The sequence below is a fragment of the Citrus clementina genome, unplaced genomic scaffold (assembly GCF_000493195.1).
Source record: "Citrus clementina cultivar Clemenules unplaced genomic scaffold, Citrus_clementina_v1.0 scaffold_3, whole genome shotgun sequence".
NCBI lineage: Eukaryota > Viridiplantae > Streptophyta > Magnoliopsida > Sapindales > Rutaceae > Citrus > Citrus x clementina.
The window spans coordinates 27,451,228-27,461,832 of NW_006262339.1; the positions used below are offsets into that span (position 1 = coordinate 27,451,228).

General features: G+C 33.4%; 1 protein-coding gene across 1 annotated transcript; it reads left to right on the forward strand.

Moving 5' to 3' along the window:
* The first annotated feature begins 254 nt into the window (after nucleotides 1–254).
* Nucleotides 255–3,124, forward strand: LOC18048057 (MDIS1-interacting receptor like kinase 2). Its single transcript, XM_006442063.1, has 2 exons — nucleotides 255–2,619; nucleotides 2,811–3,124. The coding sequence occupies exons 1-2, from the start codon at nucleotides 255–257 to the stop codon at nucleotides 3,122–3,124; spliced, it is 2,679 nt and encodes an 892-aa protein (XP_006442126.1).
* Nucleotides 3,125–10,605: the final 7,481 nt, after the last annotated feature.

Here is a 10,605-nt window from a genome sequence, read left to right on the forward strand (position 1 = left end):
CTGTGAAAAGCTCGTCTTTGTAATCTTTTTAATACTCTCTATGATAACATTGGAAAAATCTTCCCAACTTGATGCATTGACTTGTTGACCCCTCAATTGCTCTTGTCTGTGGCTTCTATAAATTTGGCGTCCAACATGCTCGTTTTCTGCACCGTTGTATGTTTTCCAAAAGCTAAGAGTCATCAAAAGATCTTTTGAATTTCAATAAAACTTCGGTTTAACTTTATTTATTTGATTGTGTTTTTGGAATATCAATGGGGTCACCAACCCTCAATACAGTTGTTCCTTCACTTGTTTTGTTGATCCTATTTTTTGTGTTAAGTTTCTTAATAACTGTTTCTTCAGCATCTAATGAAGAAGCAGATGCTCTTCTCAAATGGAAAGCCAGCCTTCAAATCCATAACCGATCTCTCCTTTCTTCTTGGATTAAGGACACCACCAATGTTTCATCCAAAACAAGCCCGTGTGCTTGGTATGGAATCAGTTGCAATGACGCCGGAAGAGTCGTCAACATTACCCTCCCAGCTAAAGGATTAAAAGGTAGGCTTCATGATTTCTCATTCTCATCGTTTCCTCATCTTGCTTATCTTGATCTCAGCTATAATAAACTCTTCGGTACTATCCCGCCTCAAATTAGTAACCTTACGAATCTCATCTACCTTTATTTCGGAGGCGATCAATTTTCAGGAAATATTCCACCAGAAGTTGGTCTTATGAGTCATTTGAAGTTCCTTTACATTGATACGAACCAATTAGATGGCTCAATTCCACCAGAACTAGGTCAGTTAAGTTCTATGGTGGAGCTTTCCTTGTTCTCTAACCACTTGAACGGTTCAGTCCCTCCTTCTTTAAGTAATTTGACCAACCTACAACAACTATACCTCTTTAATAACAGCCTATCCGGTTCCATTCCTCCCTCCCTTGGGAATTCAATGTTAACCATGGTAAATTTGGATTTCAATCATTTTACAAGTTATTTACCGCACAATGTTTGTCGAGGTGGAGCATTACAGTATTTTACTGTTTCTGAAAACCATTTTCAAGGAACAATCCCTAAAAGCTTGAGAAATTGCACAAGCTTATTCCGAGTACGCCTTAATGGAAACAACCTTACTGGAAATATATCAGAAGCTTTGGGCATTTATCCTAACCTGACTTTCATAGATCTCAGCCGCAATAATTTTTACGGTGAAATCTCATCTAATTGGGGGAAATGCCCAAAATTAGGCACTCTCAACGTTTCGATGAATAACATTACTGGAGGTATACCGCGTGAGATTGGAAACTCGTCTCAACTACATGCACTCGATCTTTCATTGAATCATATAGTTGGGGAGATTCCAAAGGAACTTGGGAAGTTAAATTCTCTAACCAAGCTCATTTTGCGCGGGAATCAACTTACAGGACGTCTACCTACAGAAATCGGCTCACTCATTGAACTTGAATACCTCGACTTTTCTGCAAATAGATTCAACAATTCAGTCCCAAAAAGTCTCGGTAACTTGCTGAAATTGCACTACTTGGGCTTGAGCAACAACCAGTTTGTCCAAGAATTGCCAAAGGAATTGGAGAAGCTAGTTCAACTTTCAGAATTAGATTTGAGTCACAACTTTCTTGGAGGAGAATTACTATCTCAGATCTGCAATATGGAAAGCTTGGAGAAGTTGAATCTCTCGCACAATAATCTCTCTGGTTCGATTCCAAATTGCTTTGAGGGAATGCACGGTCTATCAGTCATTGACATTTCTGATAATCAACTGCAAGGCCCAGTTCCAAATAGCACAGCATTTCGGAATGCCCCAGTGGAAGCGTTAGAGGGGAATAAGGAATTGTGTGGAGGTGTGAAAGGAATGCAACCATGCAAAGTTTTCTCGTCACACAAGCAAAATTCCGGAGCCAAGTGGTTTGCAATAGTGTTCCCTGTGTTAGGAGCACTATTTGTTTCAATGGCGCTGATAGCAATTTTCATTCTTCGAAAGCGGAAGTCAGACTCAGGAGATCGACAGAGCAGCAGCCAGAACCCTCAGGAATTGTTTTCTATATTAAATTTCGACGGGAAACTTGTGTACGATGAAATTGTTAGAGCAACAAATGATTTTGATGCAGAGTATTGCATTGGAAATGGTGGACACGGAAGTGTTTATAGAGCTGAGCTACCATCTGGGGAGGTAGTAGCTGTCAAGAAATTTCACTCATCACTCCCATGTGATCAGATTGCAGATCAAAAAGAATTCTCGACCGAAGTTAAGGCCTTGACAGAGATACGACATCGAAACATTGTGAAACTTTATGGATTTTGCTCACATGCCCGACACTCTTTTTTGGTCTATGAATTTCTTGAAAGGGGTAGCTTGGCTGCGATCTTGAGCAATGATGCAGCAGCACAAGAACTGGGTTGGAGTCAGAGAATGAATGTGATCAAAGGCGTAGCTGATGCCTTGTCTTACCTGCACCATGACTGCTTTCCTCCGATTGTCCATCGAGACATATCAAGTAAGAACTTGTTGCTGGATTTGGAATATGAAGCTCATGTTGCAGACTTTGGAATTGCTAAGTTTCAGAAGCCAGACTCGTCCAACTGGACTGAATTTGCAGGCACATACGGATACATTGCACCAGGTATCTAGTATTCGTTTGTTACCATTTTGAGGAATATTTTTGTGTTATGTGTGCGGTAACAGAACAATGCAACTAGATATTGTTTTAAAAATTATGTATTACATTCATTAGACTTGTAAAATCTCACTAGTTTATGCACATTTATCTCAGAAACAGAGTAAACATTTTTTTTTTGGTCCTTGACCTTGCAGAGCTTGCTTATACAATGAAGATCACAGAGAAATGCGATGTGTACAGTTTTGGAGTGTTAGTGTTGGAAGTGATCAAAGGGAAGCATCCAAGAGATTTTCTTTCTTCGACTTCATCTCCATCTCTCAACACAGATATAGCACTTAATGAAATGTTGGACCCGCGTCTTCCAGTTCCATCATGCAGTGTTCAAGAAAAACTGATATCAATCATGGAGGTTGCGTTTTCATGCTTAAATGAGAGTCCGAAGTCTAGACCAACTATGAAGATAGTCAGTCGACAATTGCAGATTTCAGCTGCCTTGACTGAGTCTTAATTTTCTAAGTATGCTTCTAATTTGCTTGGTTTATTTCTCTCATGTACTGTAGTTTGTTTGTTCTAGTTTTCAAGAATCAGGAGGCGTTGGTTATTACGTCATCCATATATACTTGGTATATGGTGTACTCTTTTCATTTTTAAATAAAATAAAGTTTGCTCATACCTTAGAGGTTTAGTTAAAAGAACGCATGGAGCAGTGGTGAGCACATTTGAGGACATGTAGAGTCTGTACAATGAAGACCAAGATTAGTAAGACAGTTTGTAATAATAAAAAATAAATGCACGTACGAGAATCTATGTTAATTTTTATTACAGTCTCTGAGTTCTAACCATTTTTTTTTTAAATTCCTGCCTAGTGGCGTATGTATTATACAATCTGGGTACCGTATATCTATTGGGAGTCTGATTCATACATATGAAACATTTAGTGACAGAATAAATTCAAATTAATCCGGGACCACACCATTTTATCCTGAAGCCACAATCTTACAAGGTAAAATCAATGATTTTTATATCAAGAAGTGACATAAAATTTGTTTCCCAACTTTTTACATATATTATTTATTGCAGGAGAACTTTACGTGAAGTGATTTAATTTGTATAAAAATGAGCTAACTTACTGCTTTTTTTTTTTTGCTATAATTTATAAGTAATGACGTCTGCACTAATGAAAAGTTTCAATTAGATATACAAGTTCCAATGTAGTATGCTAGTGATTAAAAATAAATAAATAAAACATTATCCTACTGTTTATTTGTTGGAAACCAAATGTTTAAAGTAACTTGATTTACAAGAACCCGGTTCGCGAGTCCACATTTTGTCTTGGAAGCCTCAGTAGTCTTGCGTTATCACATCACAATTAATAGAATCATCAAAAATAGCCTTTATTTTGATATAATAAAGATTTGTACTTCGAAATTCAGCATTTGAGTTCGTTACGATGAAGTTTCTAAGTTTCTTAATGAACTAAAATAATATCCTTTGTATTTTCTCATCAATAATAATAATAATAATAACATCCTTTATTAGCCGAGTCAAGTTTAAAAGGTGCTGATGGGCAAGCATGTCAAAGCAGGGTGATTCGCAATTATCACAAATGTGATCTTAACTAGCTTTGTGTAAAAAACTCATCTTGGTAATCTTTTTAATACTCACTATATATAAATATACTCTCTCCTGAGATCAACTGATTAAATTTGTCTTTCACCTTGCAGAGCTTACTTAGACATACGATTGGATATTTGTATTTTATTTTTTCAGGGCAATTACCGCGACATTATTAACATTAGACATGATTAATATGGTGTGTTTATTGTTACACGATGTACTCTTTCATTTATAAATAAAGTTTGCTCATTCCTTAGAGGTTCAGTGTTAGAGTGCAATTTATGCACTAGTTTTGCATTGTTTACTTCCCTTAATATCAATGTTTTGCATTTAATAATCGTGATTTACTTGTGTTTTACTTTTGTAGGTGCAATTCTATTGATTGGTGATAAAATTGAGCTACAAGATGATGTTTAAGGATGATTGTTCTCTTGGAAAAATTATGAGCGTCAGAAGAACTTTGTTAATAAGGCGTGAGCGCATGCTGTCAACTACGGACCTGCAATTTTTAGTTTAACGTATTTTGTATTTTTGGTTATTTTTTTAATTATGAATTTAATATTTCAGATATTAGTATTTTATTTTAAATAGAACTCTAGAGCAGAAGAGAGAGTATTTAAGGGAGAAATCTATTATGAAAAATGGGACTTTTGGGGGAGAAAAGGAAGAAACCCTAGATCTAAATTTTTCTCTTCTCTCTATGAAGAACTAAATCTATTATTCTGATTGAAGGTTAATGAAGCTTTGATTCATCACTACTATGAGATCTTTCTTATGCTTTAATTGTTTTATTGCTTTTTGGGTATTTGTTTATTCTCTGAATTATTTTCATGATTATGTTTGTTAATTAGATAACTGGCCACTATTTAATTATCAACTTAATCTATTGTCAATTAAAGGATTTATCGTATGAATATTTTAATGTTTGTGACAAATAACATAGCAGTGAGTTGTGTTATGAGAATAAACAATCTAATTTAAATGAACCATCGTATGCGTTTGTTGATTAGGATTTGGGTCTCTCTGGTTCTTCAGGCTGTCAATTAATTAAATCCTATGATCGTATCTAGGGTTGTCTATTGATTAGGGAAATAACCAACGGTCGTACCTTGGTTATCGACTAGTTAAGGAGAGATTGGCTATTAGAGGGTCTCAGTAGCTATAACCGGTCTATTCATAAGTAGTAATAATTTATATTTGAATCAATGATCAGTAGTCGAATTAAGCTAAGTTAATTCCTTCAACCAGAGTTTTCTCCAATTTGAATTACAACTTTAATTTGCATTCTTGTTATTTTAATTTGATTTTTATTATCGTCAACGAAACCCCCATTTTATGTTTTATGTTTTAAAAGGATTTAAATAATTACCGATCTCTGTGGGCACGACCCTGCTCAATCACTATACACAATTTATTTAGAGTAGGTATTTATTTTTGTTGGCTTCGACAACCATCATTCAGTTAAAAGAACGTATGGGGAAGCGGTGAGCACATTTGAGGACATGTGGAGTCTGTACAATGAAGACCAAGATTAGTAAGACAGTTTGAAACAATTGAAAAAATAATTTGTTGCGAACCCCTCAAATGTAAGCTTGAAAGTGTGTACCACTGTATTAATTGGTGGGTGGCTCTTACTTATTGATAATGTTAAATTAAATGTTAAAAGAAAGGAAGATAGGAGAAAAAATTTAAAAATTGACGATAATTTACAATGCAGTCCTTGTGATTTAACCAAAAATCAAATAAACCAATAATAATTAGTATTTTTTTGGGAATGATTTGTCTTAGGTTTGAGTAAACGGTTTGAAGGAACTTATAGCTCTCACCAATTGTCTTGAATGCTCTAATGGCTTACACTTTGTAGAATCGCCAATGTTGTGATAATAACTTTGATGGTTAAAATTTGATTGTGAATTTCGGTTGAATGATTTAATTTACGTTTGGTTCTTATACCGACCTCTACCAAGTTAATCTTTTTTCCGGATGTTTAATTTTGTTATGTCAAAGTTAATTGGTTGATGTCCTATATTTGATCAATGTGGATGGCTGATCAAAAATAAAGAATCCTTGAACGAATTGCGGCCTTGACAGAGATACGACATCAGGGCATTGTAAAACATGACTGACATTCTACTTGAGTTTATGAATTTCTTCGAAGGGGTAGCTTGGCCATAATCTTGAGCAACAATGCAGCCACATAAGAGTTAAGTGGGCTGGAGTCAGAGAATGAATAGGATAAAAGGCGTTGCCCATAAGGTGTAATATTCGTTTGTTGCCATTTTGAGGAATATTAATTTGTACGCATTTATCTTGCAGAGCTTGTTTATTTGTCCTTGACTTGTAGAGCTTGCTTACACAATCAAGATCACAGAAAAATACGACGTGTACAGTTTCGGAGTGTTAGTATTGGAAGTGAAAAAGGGAAAGCATCCAAGAGATCAGATGTTCTTTCTGCAGTTTCAGTTTCATCTTCCAATCCCACTTGATGAAATGTTGGATCCTCGGCTTCCACCCGATCCATTGTTCGATGTTCAGGTGAAGTTAGTAATCAATCATGAAGGTTGCCTTTTCTTGCTTAAATGGGAATCCAGAATCCAGACTGATCATTACTGTTTGAGTTTTAAATATTTGCCTTCCTTTCTCATTGTTGCACAAGTTGATTATAAATATCATGCTTATGCAAGCCTTATTTCGGAACAAAAGAATATTAGTTGACAGAATTATGCAACTAGAGAATGATGTAATCCATAATTAATTAGTCCGTCTTCAACACAAAATAGAAAAATTTAGTTGACAGATGGCCTCAAAAGACTAGCTTCGTTTTTGCTAAAAAAGAAATAAAATCTGCTTCTATGGCCTCTGTAAACCAACTCCTTCAATGCCTCCAATTTCAAAACTATCATTGATATAGAGCCATTGAACCTGGGCTTCATATTCAACTTTTCAGAGTTCCATTTCTAGGCTGAAGTTTTTGAGAGCTTGGACGCACTTGACACTACATGACCCTCGCGAGATATGTCCCAAAATCCCCTGAGCCATAATTTTGCTACAAAACCCGACAGAATTAATTATCCTTATTAATTATGAATTACATCGTCCTTTGGTTGCATAATTTTGGATAAAAAATTTGGATTAGTTTTGGTGATCGGCTGAGCTTGTGTCCAGCATGAATTTCACGTGGATTCCAATCAACTCTTGACCATAGATTCTGTGCCCCCCAACACAATATGCTTATGGTTTAAAAATAAAATAAATCATGTTAATGCTTTGTATCAATACTTGATGCTTCAACAATCGTTTTCTGCGTGCACGGACTTGTCGATAAAGAAAGTTTAATGTTCCATGTATTAGTTATTAGTTTACATCTGCTTAATCTGATTGGAGTGAAACGAAATTAATAGTTTCTTTGTTTGAAAAAATAAATAACTATAATTTCTTGAATATTCGATGAATTAACAAAAGAATTGTGAATGAAGTTTTGTTTGGTATTAAGGTATTGTTATCTTTAAATCACAATTATTGTGAAAAATAAAGGTATAACAAAAAAGTAAAAGTTGATAATTTTTAATAAATATAACTTTTAAATGATAATTTTAACAAAAATAATAAAGATACGGTAAGTTTTCTATCATTAAAATAAAATCATTTCAGCTTTCAAGTCATAGTGATGATAGAGTTACAAACTCTTATATACATTTATTTTGTATAAATTGATGTAGCATAAATTATTTGTTAGATAAAAATATAAAATAATAAAATAAATTATGTGAAACAAAAGATATTTAGTTTAATTAATTTTATTATGTCATGTTAAATTGTATAAAATAAATTTATATAAAAATTTGTAGTTAGGTTATTGATCTGCACCGATATACAGAGTCTTCTATTTATGTTAGCGTAAACCAGCACCGATACATACAGTATTCTATTTGCTTGAGTGTAGGGGTGTTCGCGGATCGGATTTTACAGATTGGACATCAATCCATATCCGATCCATGATTTTGCGGATTATAATTTTTCAATCCAATCCAATCCAATCCACGGATTGATAAAATTCAATTCAAATCCAATCCATACATCTGTGGATCGGATGCGGATTTGACTAAGTCCATATCAAATCCATACGTCTGCGGATCGGATGCAGATTTGACTCAATCCATTTCCAATCCACCATTTTGCGCATTAGTTTTCGAATTAAAAATTTTTAGTTCTCTCTAACTAATGAAATTAAAAAAAATCTAATATAAAAATAATTTTGCTACCAATTAAATTTAAATTGAATAAAATTTAAATAAATTAATTGTTTAAATAAAGCTAAAATCATATATTTAAAGTTTCAAAATATAACACATCGAGACTAATTATTCAAATAAAGCTACAATAATACGTTCAAAGTTTCAAAATATAACACACCAAGCTTAATTGTTCAAATAAAGTTACAATAATACGTTAATATAACACTGAAATTAATTGTTGAAATAAAGCCACAATTAATTGAAATGACAAAGTTTCGAAAACCAAACACAGTCTGATCCTTCACCAGGGCTGTTGCGCCTGTCGAAAAGTGGTGATTACGGAGCCGTCCACGATGGGAACCAGGAAAAGCTGTACGGGTGGCGATCTTGAAGGTTGTGATAGTAACATTGTTCAGCTGGAACCAGTGAATGTGCAGTGGCTCGATAGACTTGGGAAAGAAGATGGCTTGCTCTCGTCGTAATCTCGCGGCTGATGTCCTTCAAATCCGTGTCGAGAGTGTATCCAACCAGTATTGAATGTTGCTAGTGTATGTGACGGCAGGGAAGCTTAGGGTTTTTTATTTGTAAATTGTTTGTGACTTGGCGTCATGTTACTTTATTTTTGGGTGACTTTGCAAATTGTTGGTGACTTGGCGTTATGTTACTTTGCTTTTTTTAGTGTGTGTGACTTTGCTTTTATTTTGTTTTACAATTTTTACAAGTTATATTTGTATATTTGATTATTTAATTATTTTTCATTTTATATTATTATTGGGTAATGGTGAAGATATGTTATAGTACTTATGTAACTATATAATACCACATTTATAATTTTTTTAATTAAATTTATAATAATTTTTTAATTATATATATATATATATATATATATATATATATTTTTTTTTTTTACGGATTCACAGATTTCTGCGGATTTATAGAAGTAAATCCATATCCAATCCATCGACTGCGAATTTTAAAATTTTTAATTTATATCTAATTCACTAATCCACAAATTAAATTTAACGGATCGGATGGATTGAGCGGATCAAATTGGATTCTGAACACCCTTACTTAACTCTATCCAATTTTTTCGTCCAATATGATTACTCTTAAAATAAAAACCATGGACCCCATGAACGAGACGTCACGTGGGCCCACTAATCTTGATGATAATATCTTTTTCATGTACAAAAGAACACCCCCGCTGTACAACGACACCGCTTTCTTTGTCTTTCCTTTCGTTTTCGTCAGCCTCCACCAACCCTTAAATAGGCACCCCATTTTCTTTCACTCCTATCCATTGTCCACGCGTCCCATCATGATTGCTTCTCCGGTTCTAATCACGAAGATTTTCGTGAAATGGACTTACGAGATGGGCCCCATCTCTGCGCAGACTACACCGTCTATTCTCTTTATGAAAAGAAAATAAAACTATTTAAAATCTCTAAATCACTCTATCTTCTCGTGATAAATTGAATTCAACTCGTTTTTCATCTTTTATTTATAAATTGTAAATAAAAAAAATCAAAAGAATTCAACTGATATTCCTTTTGAGAAATTATAAAAAAAAAAAATTATACGGTAGCCAACTTCCTTGCATGAACATGACCTTGATTCAATTTATTGAACATACGTATATGTTACTTTAATATACTTTTTTCTTATAGTTTACAAAATGTAGTGGTTATTTTCTTTCGTATACCAAACAATAGATGTGTATGTAGGTTGAAGCAAATATAATTTTATAAACTAACACTATGTTGTACCGTATTTGGTAAAATATTTAATGTTGACATCTTATGACATTATTATTATTAAATCTTCAATAAAGATTCTTCATTGTATTGAACAATTTTCTATATAATATAAACTATGTATTTCGTTATAATGAAAGCTGTCAAGAAAGGTTGTCTCAACTTTTATATTAAGAATTTGTATTCATAAATATATAATATGATATAAACCTTAAACATTAAAATTGTTTCATAACTTAGTTATCAATAAAAGATTTAACAATTTTTTAATTATTGATCGTAAATATTAGCACATTATAATACAATATAAAAATAACCTTACAGTTAATTTATTATTGTCACATTATAAATCTATAGAATTAATTTGAATTAGTAAAATTATT